Below are 22,850 nucleotides of genomic sequence, written 5' to 3'. Positions count from 1 at the left end.
TAAACATCATTTCATTGCAATCTTTGTTCTTTAAATCAACCTGTAAGTAAATAACATGTTACACCAGGTGTAAGCGGCGTCCTGCTATTCGTTATAATGTGCATAATCTTCGTGTTCGCGCACCCGGTGATCCGCAAGCGCGCGTACCCGTGGTTCTGGCGCGCGCACTCGCTGCACGTGCTGCTGTACGCGCTGTGCCTCGTGCACGGGCTCGCCAGGCTTACCGGGGCGCCACGGTTCTGGATATTCTTCTTGGGGCCTGCCGTCATTTATACTCTTGATAAGGTAAGGCATATTTTATATATACCTTTTTTGGTTGGTGGAAAGGCAGTCAAAGTCAAAGTATCTTTATTGTGGGCATGTGTAAGTTACAGATCTTACAAATATATTCGAGTATCAACATGTCCTGTCTTCTAGGTGTACGATAATTACAGCAGCGTGAGGAAGTGTCAGACTATTACTGACTAAAACCCATCATGTTCCTTCCTAAGCCCTTTATGTACCAGGACCGCGGTAACTCTTTCGAACAATGCCGACAGGCTTTGGCCTTAGAGGGTTTCTCTGGGGTAGGTATTTAGGGCCGTGAAGTAAGAGTTTTTCGTGCCGCTACTATTCCAATATTCTTATCTTTTCATTATTCATCATATTTGTCTTTTTGTTTCTTTAGGTGGTGTCATTGAGAACAAAATACCTGGCACTGGATGTATTGGAAACTGAAATGTTACCATCAGACGTAATCAAGATAAAGTTCTACAGGCCACCTAATCTAAAATATTTATCAGGTAATTATGCGACCAAGAACCACCTTCTCATTTTCATACAGAATATTTGCTTATTTACTATAACTTACATAATTTATCTATAGGTCAATGGGTGCGCCTATCATGCACTGCGTTCAAGAAGGAAGAGTTCCACTCGTTCACGCTAACATCAGCTCCTCACGAGAACTTCCTGTCATGTCACATCAAGGCTCAGGGACCGTGGACGTGGAAACTGAGGAACTACTTCGACCCCTGCAATTATAACACTGAGGATCATCCCAAAATTAGGTAAGGAGAGCCATGATGATGATGACTATGTATACTATTAAGCTTAACCTCCGTTGTTATGGTATTTTTTTTGTGCATTTTTCTATAATCTTAAACTTTATCTCCTTATAAAATTGTGTGTTCCTATATAAATTCTATAGGTACGTAAAGATATATTTCCGTAGGTCTTCCAAAAGTTACCCTCAAAACAAATTAATTCCACCTGTTGCAAACGACTTGGGTAGCTAACGACATATTTTTTTATGCTCATTCAGGATCCAGGGTCCCTTCGGCGGCGGCAATCAAGACTGGTACAAGTTCGAAGTGGCTGTGATGGTCGGCGGTGGTATTGGTGTTACTCCCTACGCCTCCATACTCAATGACCTCGTGTTTGGCACTTCTACCAACCGGTACTCTGGAGTCGCCTGCAAAAAGGTAACGTCCCTAAATCCCATGTTCTTCGAAATGGTAAATTACGTATTCATGTTTTTTATATCCAAAACGTCATCATCTCCCGAGCCTTTTCCCAACTATTTTGGGGTTGGCTTCCAATACATAATTTGGGTTAATACAATATTGAAACTATATTGGCTTTATACCCAAAACGTAATTTAGGTAAATACAACATTGAAAATGTTGGCCACGGAGAATAAAGAAAGTAAGCCTACTATTACGTAAATAGTCATGACCATTTTAACGAAATCAATAATTGATTGTATCATTTTGATTTAAGTTTTAATTTCAACAGTTAACGAAATCCTTTGTCAGGAAAAAAACCGTGAAATAGGCCTTAATTCATACAAACTCAAAACCGTGTTATTATTTTAATAGATCAATTATGAAATAATCTTTGAATAAATTCACGATTTCGACAAATAGGAAATTAGGTATTCTTTGGAATTGTGTACGATTTGGTTCTCACGACTTGCCGTGACTTAGCACGTGGCTTACCGTTTACAACATTGACCCACAACGATTGTTCAATACTTATGTAAAGTGATGACATGTACTCTAACTAGGGATTTGTGGCTTTGTGTAATATAATGTGTACACAGTGTCGACATAAGCCTTAAATAAGCCTTAGCCTCGTTTACCATAATTGAACAAAATAAAATGTAAATGATAAATATTTTATAATTGGTTGTATCCATTAATTTATTTTACCATCCTGTCTCAAAAATATGAATAGTGTGTCTTGAAACAAACCACGAAGTAGGAAATGGTATTAAAAATAACTAATTAGGTATCCACTTTCTACACCCAAATACCCGATTTTGCTGTGTTATCCTGCTTGCCCTGTAAATCACTGATAGCACTATTTAATCTTTTATTTTATAATTTGTGTCCTCAATTTAAAGCAACTAGTTAATTCACATAGGCACACCTTGACCGACAACAAAGCACAGACCAGCACCTTGAGTACCTATACACAACTTGCAAATACTTGCAATGTCTTCTATGGCATAGTTAACACTTTCCACTTAGCATCTGTATGGCAGTTGAAAACCTATTCTACTGAGTCATTGCCTAACAATATACCTTTGCAGCCTTACAGCTGTTGCTGGATTCCAATTGTATGTTGTCAAGCTCCAATATTTTACATTAAGATATAAGCAAAGCTTTTGTTTGAAGTAACGACATCGAACATTTTTAAATATACCGTATGCCTTTTAGAGCGCTATCATACGGTACCTACCCAATATTATGGAAGGTTAATTTTAGGTCTTTCGAAGTAGCCGTGAAACTATTTAAGTGACCTCATTTGAATGATCATAAATCATCGAATCATAACTCGAAACTTTAGACATCGGGTTTTTATTCGAATACTATTCGGTTATACACCTTAATGCTTAAGCAAGAAAAGCACAAACATCCTACTCATAAGTCAAAAAACTTTCTCTTTTGCCTTTACATTCTTCTTTTATAATTCACTAGGTATACTTCCTCTGGATATGTCCGTCGCACAAGCACTTCGAGTGGTTCATCGACGTGCTGCGCGACGTGGAGCGCAAGGACGTCACCAACGTGCTCGAGATACACATCTTCATCACGCAGTTCTTCCACAAGTTCGATCTCAGGACTACCATGCTGGTGAGTTAAAAATTTCGGGCTGGTATAAATTTTAACTTGGAAAACATATGTATTTGAACACGTTTCTGAATTATCGGTCATATGATGAAAGTTGCAATTTCTTTCTTTTTGTCTTTGTATTATATATTGGATTTCTCGAAGATGCCTGGACCAATTTCAAAAAATCTATTTTATTATAAAAGAACTTACATGCAGCTGGCCCATTGTCACCAAATCAAGATCTCATCATGGAAATCCTGAGAATAGAAAACGTTTACTTTTGTAACTTCGTTAATATTTTTTGCAAAAATGTTTTCATCATCACGTTCATTTCCTCTAGTACATCTGCGAGAATCACTTCCAACGTCTATCTCGGACCTCGATGTTCACGGGCCTGAAGGCCGTGAACCACTTCGGCCGGCCCGACATGTCCTCCTTCCTCAAGTTTGTGCAGAAGAAACACAGCTATGTAAGTTATATGCTATTACATACAAGACATTACATTAAGAACATGGTCATTTTTAAGATCAGTGACTTTGACCTTGCGCAGTTAATGTATTTGTTTTGTAACTTTTGAATCCCTTTTGAATCCTTGGGAAACTGAGCTGTGGGGTACATTTGAATAGCATCTTCAACTACAAAACCCTCTTTCGAACCTTTTAGGACACAATTCTCCTATAATACTAAAAGTTCATGTATCCCCCTTTCTACCTCCCAAGGTATCTAAAATCGGCGTGTTCTCCTGTGGTCCCCGTCCACTCACGAAGTCAGTGATGTCAGCGTGTGAGCAGGTGAACCGAACGCGTCGCCTGCCTTACTTCATACATCATTTCGAGAATTTCGGATAAATATACCACTTCATATAGTTTGTAGCTCGTGTCATGATAAATGTACCATATCATACAGTTTGTAGCTCGTGTGAAAGAAAGGTTTTAGAGTAAGAGAGCCATTGAGGATGTGTAGGATGGGACCGACAATTACATTGCTTCAATTGATGAATGATTATTTACTTATGTTAATAAATGGCAGAATTCCAGCTATGTACCAAATGGCGACATGAATTATCTGGAGTGAGTTTGGAACGATTTGTAAAAAAAACTTACTGACCCATATTTGACCGAAACCGACTGTTCTTAATAAAATAAAACAATGCAGAATTGGAAACAGTTACAAAAAAAACCTGCCAATTTAAATAAACCTACCGCAACAAAGTTGTGACGCTTTACGTTTATGTAACATTTGCTCTCCAGAATGAGCAATGATTAATTGCCTGTTTCGTCCTACATTGTGTTAAATACAAAATTGCTTAAGAATATTTTAATTAAATTGAAAGCATTCCTATTGATTTTAAACGCACTTTAATTAAACCAATAGAAATGCTTCTAAACACGGATATAAAAATTCCTGTATCACTTAGATTTATTATAACTTATTTATTTTTTAGTTTTTTATGCTTTTATAAATCAGTGTAACAGTGATGTAGTACAAAAACATCAATCGCGCATTTCAATGTACAAAAGATCATTAAATAGTTATAACTTTAGAATGTATAATACTCATGCGATCTAAATTGTGGTATTTATACGACGATGCTCCGACTGAGCACTATTGTAAATAATGTATAAATTGTATTGGCTATAGTATAATTGTATTTTTACGTTGAATTGATTGTAAATAAATATTTAAATACAGATCTTTTGTGTATTTTATTTTTCCTTTGACATTTTCTGTGAGTCGTCGCCATTGCCAACTTTGGTTCATATCAGTATCCAACGTAATTGTTTTAGCTTTGATAATTCGCACAAATAAACTCGTATTAGGACATTAAGGTCAGTAAAGTCTGATTTCATTTTCCGGACTACAAGAGGCCTATAATAAACTTAAAATCGATTTCAAAATCAAAATACCAAAATCATTAGCCAAAATAACTACTAACACTTGATTGAACAGAAGTGCGTTGCAGTATTTAATAACGGCTGCACTGTATGATTACTCCCAGACCTTAAGAGGTGTTCTTGGATTATTTATGGATTGTAATTCGAGGCTCCTCGCTCTTAATTCAAAGTAAAAGGTGCAGACAATAGCCTTGTGGGCTCGTGACACACGACCGCGCACAACCAATCGTGCACTGATTTTGATTGAACCAATACACGGTATCAAATTTATATTGACATCTTCGATTACCTAATTACGTGTTTCTAAAGTATTCGTGTTTAATTTAATTAATTTAATTCATTATAGAATGAGTCATCATTGATTTCGATATCTCTATAAGATGTGTTGAAATAGTTATATTAACAACTATGTACAAATCTATTGAAATGAGCCGCTATACTGCACTCATATCCACGAATCTTAAAATACACTCCTAAATTTTGGTTATGCCTAATCTTTGACACATTTTTTTAAATGAAATAAACATTTACGTTGGTTAACTATTTATCAATCAGCCCTGTAATTAAAAATTCATAAGCATTTACTGCAATGCGTAACTTAATAAATAATTTAACGCCGATTGGTAAATATGATAAAACAATTTCACTTCACGTAATCCCAGTTATGTGGCTCGTTAGAAGGTTCTGACTTTCTTTGACGCAGGTGCTAAATGGCAGACGCATACGCCTACAGTATTGGGTAGTTTAGAACAGATCTCGAAATTTAGTAGGCACAAACTATACACTAGTTTCCACTAACGGTTTCACTTGCTTCCCTCGAACACTATGTACTTCGCGTACCCGAATAAAAAGTAGCCTATAGGCTTCCCCATAAGTACTTATGATAATTCCTGAAATTTACGTTCAAACAAAGAAGCAACCTGTTCAACTCTAGTACTTGGTAAAAGATTGTAACTAACTATATCTGTAGCTAGTTTCAAAAAATGATCAGAACAGCAGTTCATCAAACAAGGCTGTATGTACACAGGCTCCTACAGAGCGGCGCGTGCGAACAAATCACTGCGATCTACAATTAAGGCCGTAACTTAGTGTACAATATGATATTGCACAGTCTGACCGCTCGCGTTTAGTGCTTGCGTTGCCTCACACGATGCGCAGCCTTCAGTCCTCCCTTCATTTGCAACCAACTAAATAAAGTAGCTCCGAAATTGAGAACTTACAGCATCCGCACACTGCAAACTTTTAGTCGCCCGATTGGTTATTTGAACTCATAAATCAGTATGAAAATTAATGGTAGTCCGCACATTACAAAGATCAGGTACTTACACCGACTGAAAACGTTGATCGGAATAAAAAAAATTCTTTAAAAAACAATCTTTGCCTACCATGGGATCGTCGGCCGACTGTTTTTAGTCGGCAGTGTGTTGATACTCTTATTGTACATAAAGTGGAATAAAGTTCTGAACGTAAATTAGTGCCTTCAAAACAAAGTGGCAATCATCATCACCTATTTGAACTATAATTTATAATGTTTCTATTGTGGATCTCAATTGTAGGGGCCGAGTATTTATGTTAGTCGTGTTACTGATGCAACTGTCTGTTCCAGATTGTTTATTGTAAATACTAGCCTCCGTGCGTGGCAACTTCTCAACTAACCCGAATAAAAATTTAATAGCATTCCTCAACAAATGTTCTATAACACGGAAAAAAAGCAAATCGGTCCACTAGGTAGCTTGAGTGTTTTTTCAACTTTATAATATTAGTATAGATTTGAGCGAAATACTGGTAGGTTATACTGGTAGGTAAAATATTAGTTAACACTACAAATAGTTTGCGACATACAAAAAGTCAAACAACCTTTTTATTTCGACCTGATAAAATTATTTTTATTAATCTAGAATTTACAGAATGCAGTTTTTAAACTTTAACACAAATCCATAAATTAAGTGTTAAACATCATGCTCTATTTTTTGTTTTGATTGTAAATTCCTGCAGATATAATAATGGACATGACGTTTGCATATTAAATAGATGTTACAAAATAATTCCAGTTCAGCTATTTATAATGTAGGTACTATTAAAACTATAACGTAGCAATAAATATAAGTGGTAGGTGTAGGTAAGTAAGTTTCTAAGAGTCTAGCTAATGTATAAGCACTTAATCACGACGGCGTTTGCAGTCAAAATACTCGAGTGTAGGATAGCCATGTTTTTGGATCCTTTTATAATTTATCTTATATGTTTAATAGAACAAAATCCTAGGTCAATGATATCACACATTTGGACAGAGATATCGCGCATCGATACAAAAATTACCTGTTGTTTTGAATAGATGCCATAACAACCTTATTATCATATAGTTATACACGAATGCAGTTCAACCTAGGTTGTAGACTAAAATAAGAGCTGAGTAGAACAGTGGACAATGAGCAAATATGTATTACGTTTGTCGCGAGCGTCTACGCGACTCAACTTCCGTATAATAGAGTTCAACGCGCAAAGGTGACGCCCGAGAGATTTCTCTTCTCTCTCAAGTACACAGAAAAATAACTCTGCAAATTAACGTGACATGCACAATTTGAGCTTGTTGCTTCATTATTTATAGTTATGGCGATTGTCAGTGCGTTATGACGACGTTATCTACATAATTGTCGTTAATTATGGACAAAGTCACGTAGAGAGTCACGAGAGGCTCCAGCAGTTACCTAACCTCCATGCTGCGCCGGCGCACCATAAAACTGACAGAACACCTAGAGGCACTCACTGACTTAATCTATCAACACTACGAATTATGATTGTTGCATGAATTAAATTGCTTTCACAGCCTACGGGGTTCTCACACAAAAGGTTATATTAAAACTAATCAAACACAAGGTTGTTGATCTTAACAATAAACAGCTTGACCCCTAACCTATTAAAAGTGCCCGTTTTGTATGTAAACAGTTCATGTTGCGAATAATTGTATCTGTCAGTCAGTATTGAGGCGAACATCCTGATGCAGACAGCTGAGGCAGCTACATCCACGATTCTCCATGCTTCTTACAAAAGTTGTGAGACCGTCGGGTTTAATATATCAATGCCAAAGTACAGTTTCTCAACGTTCTTTGCTATTTGTTTGAGTAAGCTCGTTTCACATCAATCATAATAATATGGTGAACACGTAAATGTGCCATGCATTGCGACATGCATGCACAAAAGCAAACAAATAAAAGACGAAGGATAATAAATAGTACGAAACCAGAAAATATGGTTTCCTTTCACATACTCCTTTGTTACATTTGTTACATCATTGCATCTGTATGAAAAGTTCTTCAATGTAAATCATACATAAATAAATAAAATAATTAAGGCTTAGGTTAAAATAATTAAGGTTTCTTTAATCACAGAAACACGACCTTATTGCAAATCGAACACCGATTTTCCGAGAATCGCTAACAATTTAACATCGTTTCACAACGCTTCTTTTATATAAAAGTAATAAATTCAGCAAGTTAATCACCTCAGTCTTATCTTCGAAATCACTCAAAGAAACAATTTACTCGGTTAATGAAATGTTCAAACAAAGTCAACGGTCCGTGACTCTCATAAGGCGTACGCTCTGTTTCCCTCACTCAGACTTATGTAATTTTATCTCTTTTGTGTTCAAATATATGCAAATTAATACGGGTCAATTAATAAGTGCTGTTTCTATGACCTTTGATAAAATAAAAATTATGACTAATGTGGTATTACTATATATTAGTATCAAGATTTGAAGGTGCACCTAAACATGACGTTAGCGAGAACTTGCATAAAAACTAGTAATTATAAAAACTGTCGTCATGAAACCTGCTCATGATATTTAAATTCCCAGCATCACTATAAAAATACCGTCATTTTTTTATCGAAATCAGATTAAAAGTCAAACAAGCGCATAAAATTATGTAATCCATTTTTAATCGTTTATTTACATAACCAGCACAATGTAGGCGGTCTGCATCCAAGTCTGACATCCGCGACCCGTTACGTGTGGTGAAAAGTTGGCGGAAAATCAACGTTCCGCACGGGTGCGCGTACGCAAACTGATAAACCTCGCCTATATTTCCTGATTATACGCTCTCTCGCGAGGAAGCTAATTGAAAATTATGGATTGAAGTTCACTGAAGATTAACGAACAGCGATAATGAACTGTTCCTCTTGCTGCATGTTAGAAAGACTCCCTGAACTGACGATGCACCTATAGTTGTGGAGAACCACCTGAAGAAAAAGAAGAACATTATAATGCCAGTCACAGCGTGTCAACCAGTGCTTAACTTTATTGTAATAGTTCTATCATAATATAATCTTATTGCTGCATAAAGGGCTAATCGTCTACCTGATCAAAATGTAAGATTAAAAACATGTAAAACCAGCTTGCAGGTGTCCGATGTAGCACTGGCTATCAGCCATCAATATGAAAGCTGCTATTTATTTATCGATGCCCAACTAAAACGAAAGAAATGACTATTCGTCCCTTTCTAACGCGCTTTCGTCGCTGCACCGGCGACGGCGACGCAAGCGCGGCCCGGCGCGCGATAGTGAGCGCGGGTTTAGTTTTCAGTGATCGCGCGGCGACGGCGCTCTCTGCCGGCGACCTCCGAAGTTTCGCAACTCGACACATTTCCTAGTGCTAGTGATGTGCTAAACCTATCCGGTCGGAAGTCCACATAACGTGCACGGCAGTGACGTCACCGGGAGCGGAGGCAAGGGCACCGGCTCGCCGAGCTCGGCAGGTGAATACGATCAATTAAATCTGTGGATGTAGCCTGCGACCGCAGTCGCACGCCACGGCCCCAGCTCGACATCCTTGTCCTCAATTAAAACAATTTACGGCAGTTCTTGTTTGAATTTTACAATTGTTGTCCCGATTCATATTATTGTGGCAATCAGCATAATAATTTACGATTACTTGTACTTGGAACAGGTTACAATTATTTTTATTCCATTACTGCACTAAAATCTATAAAAGGAGATGATTATAGTAATTGAGAACGTTTGTTAAGCTTGTAGACGAAGCAATTTTGAACAAGAAACATAATGCAATCATAGACATGAATGGTCTATTGGAATAAAGAAATGATCCTTATTATAACCTGGGAATTTCATTTCATTTGTTTCACAATTTAAATTAGAGCATTATTTTTTTATACCAAATCATATGGATATGACAAAGTTCGAATATCAGAGCAGTACTAGCTACCCACCTACAAACTAACGGTAGCCCGTGCTGCTAAAGTAAATGTCAAAAATTGAGGTAAAAAAATCTTTAAAAACAAGCTTTTATTTAAATGCGCTAAAAATAAAAAAATAAACTTTTACTGTAACTTTACTGATTTATGTTTTAAAAGCTTGTCGCGAGATTTAAGTACTCGTATTTACTTTCTTAGTAAAATCGCGACAAGCTTTTAAAACATAAATCAGTAAAGTTACAGTAAAAGTTTATTTTTTTATTTTTAGCGCATTTAAATAAAAGCTTGTTTTTAAAGATTTTTTTACCTCAATTTATTTTATACTTTTTAGTTTTGATTTGGTAAAGTGCACTTTATTCTACTTGCCTGTCATGGGATACCCATAGGTATGGATGGGATTGAAAAAAATAGGTTATTCACCATTTTGTAGCGGCGGCTATCTTGGATTTTTATTTCGTAAAGTGCGATGTGTTCTACTTGTCAATCCCTTTCATTTGATACCCATATTGTATAGGTACTTTAAAAATAACTAGTCCGCCATCTTGTATATTTAGACATGTTGGATTTAGGATGACGTCACATAGCTTAATAGCAGCGTTTTACCTGAAATAAAACGCATATTAAATACTTACCTTATTTGAAGCTTACTAGTTTGAGATAGGCACCTACGTGTTTTCCGCTTTTATCTCCGTCCTTTTCTACCCCATATCTTGCATCTCTCTCGCACATCGACCAGTTTCACTCCCCACCAGGCAGGAGGCGACGAGTGTTGTCGGCGGCCACAGTTCGTCATTGAGTCGAAAACACCAGGCAGAAATTAAAATGTAAGCTTCAAATAAGGTAAGTATTTAATATGCGTTTTATTTCAGGTAAAACGCTGCTATTAAATTCTTGACCGTTATTTGAAGCTTACTAGTTTGAGACGTGTTTGTTATCGCCTGGTGGAAGTGGACGCCAATGTGAGCAAAAGCACAATGAAATTGTGTATGTAAATAGGTACTTAGGTACACGAGTAATCACATGTAAGTATGTGTATTGCGTCCTGGAATACTAATGTAATAAAAGTTAACTGGTACTGGTACTCAGCTACATCCTGTTAGACTGGAAGCCGACCCCAACATAGTTGGGAAAGGGGCTCGGAGGATGAGTAATAAAAATTAAAAGAGAGATGCAAGAACAAAAGCAAAATTGATTTCATTTTCTAATAGTAATTAACAAAAATATTGCGATACTTCTTAATAACAATAGTAACAAAAATATAGACATTAATCAGCTGGATTAATTAAATAATCGAGATAACTTGCTACTTCTATTTAGTGGGTATCTTTCTCTTCTGTAAAAATGGGCAAATGTATTGCCCGATCGCCAATTACCCTTGGCTAATATATCGTCCAAAGGTATATTGTCAACACAGATTTTGACGCTACCGCCGAGTGGAAGCTTCCTGGGGTTGTAGTTATTCCTGCCTCTTTTAACAATGTCTTAATCCACCCGCAATCATCGTTCGGGTGCTTGCCTTTGGTTGGCCTCTAACGGATATAAATAAATTTAAGGAATTAGCCGATGTCCGTCTATCTTCTAACAAGGCTTTAGTCTTTCTGACCCAATACACTGGACTTAGATTTATATTTTCCTGATTATCCATCAAACAACAACCCGACTGCCCATGACTAGAACTGTCGGTCTTAGAGCCAAAGACTGGCCATAAGATTAAATTATCTTTGTTGTTTTTGAAATGTTCTGGGTCTATTGCAAGCAAGGAAAGATCATGGACTCGCCTTTCCGAAACAAGCTAGCAAAAGAAAGAGCAGCAGTGTGCCTGGAAGTTGCAAAAGGATTATTCTTGTCTACGTTTACTGCACTTAAGTAGGTTACCAATTGGTCGATATTCCAGATGGACGGCTTCCCGGGGAACAGGTTTGCTCAGCACTATTGATTTTAAAATGTGTCCGACTAGAACGTGTGAACCTAGCTCTCCAGTGGTTTCTGCATTGCATAGTGTAGCTATAACTGACTTGTGTAATAAAATAGTATTGTATGCTAGTTTATTTACTATGTGTAAGTCCGCAAAAAAAATTGGGTAAGTATAGGTCCAAATAGGGATTCAAGGATTCATAGGATCCAATTTCATACTTTTCGCCCCAATTTAACCATCGACTCCAAGCTGATTGATAAGTCTTGCGTGTGGATTGAAGAAGACTTCAGTCGGAGAGACTCCTTGTCCCACCCCCCCCACCCCATTTCCTTGACCTTGGCAGGGGGTATCCCCGTTGCTGTGTCTATCGGTTTCTGCTCGAGGTTCATCAGTGTGTAGGGTACTGCTAATGATCGGGACTTCAAATCTGCTCGCCAAAATACCTGGTGCCACCGAAGGAACTACTATGAGATTAACTCCCGTTCCTGAATTGAGATGACTGAGGACCTACGGTATAAGGTAAGGTGGCGGTAATACCCATGCTAGCGGGTAAGTCCAAACTTGAGAAAAAGGGCATCGTGGAACCCCGCTTTTGGGTCCTTCAGATCTAGGGGCACGTAGTACACAACTATGTATCCCTGGGCTCGCTTCGAGGCAAATAGGTCCACTGCTGATACAAGATGCCCCTCCGGTGGAGGTTTGTGTCGGGAGAGATGGTCTGCATGACTGTTGAATAGGGCTGGTATATGATTCACGACGTGATAGATTTGAAACAGCTCGAGATAACTGAATACTTTGTACGTCAAGTTCGGTAGGCTCCTTGATCGGGTGCCACCTTGATTTCTTAGATATGACACTACAGTCCCATTTTTGCATTGAAAAATGGCTGTTGATCTCCTTAGCAACTCGCCGTGATTATCCAGTTAACACTGCAAGCATCTCTTTCAGATCGCAGTGAAAGCCTTTTTCTCTCTTGTTCCATGAACCCATTACGGGCGTTCCGTTCAGTTGTGCCCCCATCCTACATCGGAGGCGTCCGTGGTTATAAGGTGACAGGGAAGTGGCGTATGAATATCCAAGGTTTGGTGGCAGCTGACCCGCCACCACTTTAGATCTGCTAAGGCATCTGCTGGTAGGTTCAACATTGCTATACTCCATTCACCGAGCCGTGAGCCCACAATGTAACCAAAGAATGACACTTTTCAAAATGGTGGGTATAACCCGACCGATGACAAAAACGTCACATTTTTATGTAAAATGTTCTTAGTATCTGTGGTTTTCAATTAAGTAGGGTTCTATGTATGACAGTCAAGACTTCTAGGTTCCTTTTACATGTAAACGATTTACTACATATTTAATTAAAATTAAGAAAACAATTTACGGCATTTATTATATTTGATTTCAAATAAGTTTGAAAAGATTGCATTGCAAGATTAGACATCGTTCTAAAATATAATTTCTAATGTTGTCAGTATATTACTTTCGTAGTTATTTTTATAAAATATGATCATTACTTCAATCGTGACTTATAAGAACCCTTTTTATGGTTTGCTCACCGTTTGGCTCACGGTTCCATGAATAGGGTAGGTATAGATTGCTGTTCAACACTGCATTGAGGAAAATGAGGAGAGCCCGGTAATGCAGTCTGCCGTATGGGACAACAAAAACTTGCGAAGTTTAAAAGTCCTATCAAGCTATGCAGGTCTTCTAAGTTTGTCGTGCTGTTTGTCACGTAGTGAGTTTTGTCATTATCTTATTGATAATGCTTGCGATTTATTCACTTGCCATCCAAAACGTAGTGCAAATGATCCCAAAGTAGGCGAATATATCTTGGTGAGCCACCAGAAAATCGAGGTACACAATTATAAGTAACCCTTGAGTTTTCAAAGTTTGAGCCACCCAATTGGTCACTGTGGCGAAGGTCTTGGGTGCCGTGCTTAAGCCAAATGGTAGGCACGTAATCTGAAGCAGTCTTCTTCTGTATACTAGTCGAAGAACATGTCTGTGACCTTCGGCTAACTGAAGGTAGAAGTAAGCCTGGGCGAGATCCACTTGCACAGCCATTCGTCTTTCTGAAGAAACTTTAGCACCCGAAAAACATTTATTAAACTGAAGGGATCCGTAATTATGAACTTGTTGAGAACCTTGAGATTGAGTATTGGACGGTTCTTTCCGTCGCCTTTCGGGCACAAGAAACATATTGGAAAGAAAGCTGGCAGAATTTGCAGCTATCAATAGAACTTTTTGTTTTATCATTTGGGATATGACGACATCCATCTCTTTGGACTCTCTGGTCAAATCTGGCATTATCTATCAAAGGTGGCTTTTGGCCAATGGTATCCGATACCGAGTTATTATTTTTGACAAGAAAGGCGGAGCTCCCATTTCTTTCCATTGGTCTTGATATAATGTTAGGCTACCCACCTCGAAAGTCATAACTTACGTGCCTTGTTGGACGCATCAAAGTCCGCCTGCGGTCCTGGACGCTTTGTTTCGTCTGTTGGACATGGTTCTTATTGTAATTTACTCGTGATGTCCCAAGAGAGCCTTTAGAGTTTTGCGTCACACGCCATTCAGCGTGAGTGTGATTACCATTTCCCTTCGAGGGAAGGTTATAATGGCGACTCTTCGAAAGTCGATCCAAATAGCCACCCTGCGAGGGTAGATTGCAATGATGGTACGACCCGCAACATGCATGATTGGTACCCTGCGAGGGTCCGTGATAATGAGCCGACCCCTGCGGGGGGTGGCTAGTATACTTACTGGTCCCTGCTTTGTAATGATGCTGCGACTCGCAAAAAGCAAGATTGGTACCCTGCGCGGGTCCGTGATAATGAAACGACCCCTGTGGGGGGTGGCTAGTATACTTACTGGTCCCCACTTTGTAATGATGCTGCGTCTCGCAACATGCAAGATTGGTACCCTGCGCGGGTCCGTGAAAATGAGCCAACCCCTGCGGGGGGTGGCTAACATACTTACTGGCAGTCCTAGGCGGAGCGTACCAAGTCTTTCAAGGCCGAAAAGCATCACACGCCGAGATAATGAGCCGACCCCTACGGGGGGTGGCTAACAGACTTACTGGCAGTCCGAAGGGAGCGTACCAAGTCTTTCAAGGCCGAAAACCATCACACGCCGTGATAATGAGCAGACCCCCATGGGGGGTGGCTAACAGACTTACTGGTAGTCCGAGGGGAGCGTACCAAGTCTTTCAAGGCCGAAAAGCTTTCTTGACACCATCAGCCCTCTTCAAGTGCGGTAGTGATCAGTCCGAACTAAGGAGATGCTGGTTGGACCGCACCTCACACCATTCTTTTTTGTCAAACCGTTGAACGCCTTGCAGGATTGAACTAGGGCCACAGGTGCCTTAGGAACTTCGGGCTTGCTTTCTTTTCCATAGTCACGTGCACGGGCTGTGGTAGCTTTATTATTTACCGCATCTGTATTTGCTTTATAAGTCACTCATTCTGAAAACAAATTACTGAAAAAAAAAGTACACGGACGAAACTCGTGACAAAAAAGGGATAGATGTACAAAATATTAACACTTGATTTCGCAAAATCGAATATCGAACGGTAAAACCGTTAACAAATTGTATAAAATATTATAAACTCACCTGTGTTCTGCGAGAGCACTGAGTTTATTTTTCAACGAAATACTACAGCGGTTGGTTAGACCAACCTTCTCGGGCGGAAAACAAGACGCCAATGACGAACTGTGGCCGCCGACAACACTCGTCGCCTCCTGCCTGGTGGGGAGTGAAACTGGTCGATGTGCGAGAGAGATGCAAGATATGGGGTAGAAAAGGACGGAGATAAAAGCGGAAAACACGTAGGTGCCTATCTCAAACTAGTAAGCTTCAAATAACGGTCAAGAATTTAACATGCATTGTCATCCAAACTAAACATGTATGCAAAATTGCAGCTCAATCGGTTGAGGGCAAGTGCCTTAAAATTGAGTTGTAAAATTCCACCCGAACACACATAGTTACATACATACATACATACATACATACATACATTGCAAGTTAAATAAAAGCTTGTAATAAAAGCTTGTAATAAAAGCTTGTAATAAAAGCTTGTAATAAAAGCTTGTAAAATTGCGCTCAGTGTGAGGCGACAAGCAATTTGGTTGGCATCAGCGGCGTGTCAGCTGAGACCGACCGCAACCGAAGCTAATATGATTTAATCGAAGTGTAATGTTGTAACTTATGCGACGGACTCGAGATTAGATCTACTCAGTGGTTTGTTTTGTAAGAATGCTATCAGTTCGACACTGTCGTAACCGGGCCTACGGGCAGTGCGCAACCATTTCAAATTGTCACGGAGAAATGTACAAGCGCTAACTTAGACAATACCGGTCAATAATTACTGTACCTATATAATGTCTAACAAGGTACTTGCTTGAAACGATTGGCGCAATAATGAATAAGCTGCAATCGTTCTCATTGGATCAAACCCTGTACGAATTTCTAATTTTAATTTGCATGTCCTCAGACTTGCAATTAGCTAGTTTTTGTTACTTCTAATGCATTAGCTGCACCAGGAAGTCTGTTTAATAAGTAATTAAGTTTATAAGTGCTTCTAAAACACGGATTGATAATAATCATCATCACTGTAAGTGTTTGTAAAGTCGCTTCATATATTTTGGATAGAAAAAGCGAAGAGAACCGGTAGTGGTGTAGCATGTTTGTAAATGTTCTGTATTTGCACGTAGGTGAATTATAAATACCAACTTTAAATATCCTTAGTTACCGTCTCTAAACACTCGTCGGATTTGAATTAGAATAAGACTTCACTCGGTATACTTTAAATAATAGTATTAATCTATACGCCTTTTGTGACGATCTAGTCTAGTTTAGTTGCTTCTATTCGGGATCCTTAAATATAGTTCTTCAATCCAAACATTCAAAATAACAATCTCGTTATTCGCCAAACATAACAAGCGCAATTCTACATAATTGACTTAAGTACTGATGTCGCGATAAAAGATAGGAAACATTTTAAGTTAAGTGAAGTTCATTAGGGTTGCCCAATGCACCTTGGATGAACCTCTAATTGTAGATAACATACAAATGCCAGTCCTAACGAATGATGTTGAAACAGCTACATGGAAATATGTCAGGAAAATTATGTATTTACGAAAATATGTTTCTACTAACTAAGCACGATTAATATTAGGTGAAAAAGACAATATTGCGGCCTCGTTGAGTTTAAAAAAACATCAATTTGTGTGTTACAATATGCGGGTAAAACGATAATCTAACAGGCCTGTACACTTGGGTTTCTGTGTCTGTATTTTTAGTTTTTTTAGTTATGCTGCAAAAGTACCGAACATGTGGCCCACTAAAACCTACAACCCATAATTTGAAAAATAATGTGTACTTACAAACATCAAAACTACAGGTCATATACAACTCTAGCATAGCACGCACAAAGAAGTATATTTATATAAAATTTATATAACGACACGTAACAGTAATAATACAAAAACAGTTATTGAAGCGAGTGAGGCGTTTACTCGGAGTTTCCTCACGCAACCGATATTTGAGACGGATAATGGCTAGACAACACATAAAACGTAAACTTTGCTACTCGAAACACTGTTTAATAAAACCTATTCATGCTTGGTTTGGTACTTATGAACATTTGTGTGTGGGAAAGACAGTTTATATTTTACGCAGTATATTATATTACATAGACTACGAAATGTTTTATTTTACAATGAGGAAACGATTACTGCCTATTATTTAGTCTTGGTTTATAAAATATCGTCTCGTCGGTATTAAGTACTGGTATATAAAAATAAATAGGTATTAAATGCAGGATTTTTTTAGGAAAAGCATGTAGAAACTCAAATTACAGAACCGAATAAAGCTAATTGCAAACTTTCATGGCAGTTTTTACTTAAATTAATATAAGTTAAAAGCGCCTCAAACTTAATTATATTATTAATACGTCAATCAATTAACATTTCCTGGAAATAATAAGTACCTACATCGAATAGCAATTTTCTAGAGGTATATTAAATTAATGTTTATGTTTAAAAGTTCATCGTTTAATGTTTCGCAGAACTAGCGGTATCAAATGACGGCATAACAAACGTCAACAAGACGATCACCGAACCATAAACATATTCGCACAAGTTCTTTCACACGTGAAAGTCAACCTCCAACTATTAACCGCGTCTACCTTTCTACGTGACTAAATAGAAAATCAGCTCGATTATTATTAAGATCGGTCTCTCTTAAATCAATCACCGACCGAGAAGACGTGGCAAAAACTAAGTACATGCATAATGGTAATATATTGTTGGTATAGTAAATAAATTGCGCATTTTGAAAAATAACGATAGTAAATTCTATAACTACAGCCAAAGGCCTCGTCTCCCTCCCGAAGTAACTACTTCCCGCATTCTACATGCAGTAGTTGTTTGTGTGAAAAGAAAAACAAACTGTCAGGATTATAATATTCGTGTGTAGTATAACATAGAGCTCTGCCTCATTAGGACGCCAATGGCGACGTCGCCGGCTACGTATCCAAGCAATAATAATATTGAATTGTATGGTACCCAACTCACTTGGCGTCGGTTTGGCAACGTCACCAAATTGGAAGCGGGGCCACGAGCTGTAGTTCTCTACGTGGCTTCTAGATACTCTGGCAGCTTGGCGACGATGCGACGGTTGCCACTATAATGTACACGGTACAGTGCACCTCGCTCACTCAGTCGCCAGTGTGGTCGCCAGTCAGCGTGCGATTTCTTCAGCGACGACATACACAATTGATTATCGAGACGCCATGGCCACTCGTCTTGGCAACCTTTCGATGCCAGAAGTAGCCAGGCCTGCGCCGCCGGCGACGTCGCCATGGCATCTCCATCACGCAGAGCTCTAATGTTTGATTACGACTAGAGAAGGAGAAACGGTTGGAGGATAGGTCTTTAAGAACTTATAAGCTTATTTATATTTTTTTAACCATTCATGTACACAATAAACAAATGACAGAAGAAGTAATAACAGAAATTAGCAAAGATTTACGAGTAATTGCGTGTCTAACTTATGCTACTATCTGTAGCTTGGTGTAAAGTAACTTAAGTAAGTAACATTTTTTTGACATAGTCGCTGCTTGAAATTCAAGTCGCACCGCCTGACCATCAAAAGGGAAAATTCTATAACAATAACGAGTATGACACGGCACTTTTAGTACCTAATAATTGCCACGAGGTACCTACTTTCTCTATCGCCAAATCCCTTTGAAGTCGCTACATACGTATGCTTTTATCACAGACTAGCTTCTGCCAGCGGTTTCACCCGCATCCCGTGGGAACTACTTCCCGTACCGGGATAAAAAGTAGCCTATAGCCTTCCTCGATAAATGGGCTATCTAACACTGAAAGAAATTTTCAAATCGGACCAGTATTTACTGAGATTAGCGCGTTCAAACAAACAAACAAAGAAACTCTTCAGCTTTATAATATTAGTATAGATTCATTACCCGCATGCAAAAAGCATTAGTTCGAGCATCCGAATGCAGATTTCAACCTTTTTTTATACAGACTTATGTATCTTCGTAGATATCATATTAATTGTACCAAGTTCAATTTACGTTTAGTTTTGCTATTTACCAACTCAGATAGAAGTGAGTTTAGCTTAGCAATTCAATTAAATATTTCATCATAAATCACTTTCAGGAGCTGTACCTACACTACGCCTTCGCACTTAATTAGTAGATAAGCATATTTAAAGTTCTTGACAAAGCAACTGTCCACCTACTGTCTGTAGTGGTGCCAAAGAAAAAACTTTTAGTTTGAACGAATACGGGCACGTTATCAAGATAAATTAAGCATATTTTACCCTACACCTATAACCACTGCAATACAAGAAGACTATACAACACTAATGCTAAAGGGACAGCTTCAATCAATTACCCATACATTTGTGAATGATTATCAGTAACTGTTAAGCCTATACATAATTAGAGCTAGAAATGTTAAGGTATATAAGGACTCCAGATTATTTCCAAAATGAATATCTAACGGGGGCAATTTTAATGAATCAATTTCATACCTACATAATAGATCTCTGAATAGAGGTCATATTTTATAACGCGGACATAGACACAGGGCACGCCACTCTCAGGTCTATACATAGACGTCCTCGACAGCTGATTGTAAATTGTTTTTATGATCAAATCTCCCAAACAATAGTGTGGAGAGTAGCGCGTGACTCGAGCTAGCTATTGTACAGGCGCAAGCACAGACTTACTGTTCTCACAGAACCTCCGCATACACAGACATACATACTTAGTATTATACACATTGTGGTACAGTTTCACACGTAGGCAAACGAACTAGCGACGAATGCACCTATCTACATGTTATAGACTCTTTACTCATTTATATTGGTACTTGCGGCGCGAATTCAATTGTTTTTATTCGCCCACGTGTCCACATTATCATCACGAATCGCCTGTGAAGTCGATGTGACCTTTTATTACACATCGCATTTTGCAATTCCATGGAATAAGTACCGCAGCGATGGAAATAAAAGGCGTTGTGTGCGGAACTAATTATCAGACTATCCGCAAAGCATCATAAATATTCAGGTGTTATGACATTTGAAACAAAACTGGTATTCAAGAGATAACATGCCAGCTATGTGGTATTGCATCAGTAGAAAAAATCCGTGTAAAAGTTGTGGTAGGCAAATAACAGATAACTTTGTTTAGGTATTAAAGTTTAGCAAGACTGTTGAAAGCAGATTACAACTTATTAAGTGTCCGTTCAAAACATTCAAACAAGAAAGTTAGGTCAGGATTTCGATTCTGAGCCGATAGCCACTTTCAGGGAAATAAACAAACAAATAAGATTAAAAATCCAAAACAAAGATCAAACATTTCTGTTTTGATACTGCACATTTGAATACAAAAAGTTCTCATTGGTAGGATGCACTAGACAATGTCATCGGTCGAGGTCAGCTTGCAATGGCAGTGAGTTCAAATATGATTTATAACCTTTTTGCTATCTTTCATCTTCCTGCGTCAGACGTTCTCATCAGCTCAAATGACGTCACTATAGTTAGCCTTAACTACTTTCAGTTCAGTAAATAGCCACTGCAGATTTTCATAGACGACACACCCATTAAATGTTGATGAAAACATAAGAGATCGGTCCATGGAGTCACTTTGAATCGACAGAGTCTGCTGCCTAATGGAAAGGGTGACGCCAACGTGCAAAGAAGAATTTCGGGCAAGGTCGCCTGATGGATGTTTGCGTCCACTCTTGCGCAAATATCACGCCTAACACTGCTCAGGCGCAGCAGAGATGTCACAAACACCATGTTCGCATTTTATTTTTCCTTGTATTTAAATTAAAACATGTTAATTTCGGCGTCCTTCTCCGTACTGAGCGTATTTAAAGTAAGTAATCCTACCTTTAAGTTGTATGAAGTCAGCTGTTTCGAAAGATTCGTAATTTATTCCGTAGTCGTCAGATCCATAAATGTTTATCTCGAGTAAAGCTTAGAACTGATATAGCACTCAAGGATTAGCGTCTGGTGTTAAGAAATCATTTTAATTTTCCTGTCTTTGATCTTCTCTTTGTCTCGATTTTAAGGAAGTTATTTTGTTATTCTGTATCGTCTAGTCCAAACCTACGTTGTATTCATTATTAACTATTTTTGCAACAGTCTCTTACGTCGCGGTTTATAAATTTCTCATTCGTAGTGCCACATTAAATCATACTGACAGACAGTTCATAGTAATTTATTCTGTAGCTATTACTGCAATTACTGACTTGTATAACATCATTTAGAAATGTCATTTAGCAAGACACTTAGAGCCGGCGCTAAGGCTTTTAGATCTTTCCCAGGCATAATATTACACGTTGTATATAGGAACTATTTATTATTGTAGACCACTAGTTTATAACTGTAATGAAAGCTATAACTTGCATACTACGGAAATATGTACTTTTACGCCGTTCATAACTGTATCCTGTTGTTTTACACTAGAAACGATACTGCATAAAAATTACTGCTTTTATTATAACTAAATTCATTTCTAGTAATCAATATATCTCTCCAAGTTACATCAGAACAGTTGATTGATACCCGTGACTGCAGCTCGGTAAGACTCTGCATCCCCGATACCGCATTTCAATTTCCCTGTTCTCTGTACATTTTGTATGAATCGATGCCCGCGATTGGTTCGAATCCAATCTAATACCATTTATCATGATCATCATGTCCCATATAAAATGAACATAAATCAAGATTCCACACGGGTTCCCTCAGTAAATCACGCAGTAAGACAACAGCGAAGACTAGTCGCTCGTGTTACCGAGTCGTGACAAAGCATATACTGCCGAGATCGAACATCCATTAGCGTAATGAGTAATTACAGACATCGAGTGATTGTCCACAACAGGACCCGAACTGAAGGTCGCCTTGCAACACCGATAACATTTGAGCTATAAATATAACCGGCAATTAGGATAAAGGATATCTTGCTACGCGTCAAGGATTAGAACGTAAAATACACACAATACTGACAGTCTGTTTAGTTAATTATTTTAATAATCGTTTGCCATAAAATTGGACGTCGAGTTAGTTTATCGGTTAATAAATATCTAGCTTTATAGGTAACACACGTGTATTGTAAATACTTATTTGCAGGATCTGCTTTTGTTCATCGTAGGTAACAAACAGAAGTGATTAGCAATCGTTTCTCAGGCAGAATAA

General features: G+C 38.3%; 2 protein-coding genes across 5 annotated transcripts in view; both read left to right on the top strand.

The window, feature by feature from the left end:
- LOC124637464 (dual oxidase) overlaps positions 1-4,785 on the top strand; it is a 41,904-nt gene extending 37,119 nt beyond the window's left edge. For all 3 annotated transcript variants that reach the window (XM_047173963.1, XM_047173965.1, XM_047173964.1), the window contains 7 exons: positions 68-285; positions 668-782; positions 866-1,049; positions 1,304-1,463; positions 2,964-3,119; positions 3,439-3,567; positions 3,818-4,785. In XM_047173963.1, coding sequence (XP_047029919.1) covers positions 68-285; positions 668-782; positions 866-1,049; positions 1,304-1,463; positions 2,964-3,119; positions 3,439-3,567; positions 3,818-3,946 — 1,091 coding nt within the window. In that variant the 3' untranslated portion in view covers positions 3,947-4,785. The remainder of the gene's footprint in view (positions 1-67; positions 286-667; positions 783-865; positions 1,050-1,303; positions 1,464-2,963; positions 3,120-3,438; positions 3,568-3,817) is intronic.
- A 4,806-nt stretch (positions 4,786-9,591) lies between these two features.
- The window catches only part of LOC124637320 (dual oxidase maturation factor 1), a 68,395-nt gene continuing 55,136 nt past the window's right edge, over positions 9,592-22,850 (top strand). For both annotated transcript variants that reach the window (XM_047173681.1, XM_047173684.1), the window contains exon 1: positions 9,592-9,744. The gene's annotated coding sequence lies outside the window, so the exon portion shown is untranslated. The remainder of the gene's footprint in view (positions 9,745-22,850) is intronic.

This window comes from Helicoverpa zea, chromosome 16 (assembly GCF_022581195.2).
Source record: "Helicoverpa zea isolate HzStark_Cry1AcR chromosome 16, ilHelZeax1.1, whole genome shotgun sequence".
NCBI lineage: Eukaryota > Metazoa > Arthropoda > Insecta > Lepidoptera > Noctuidae > Helicoverpa > Helicoverpa zea.
This window is presented reverse-complemented; position numbering and strand designations above follow the sequence as displayed.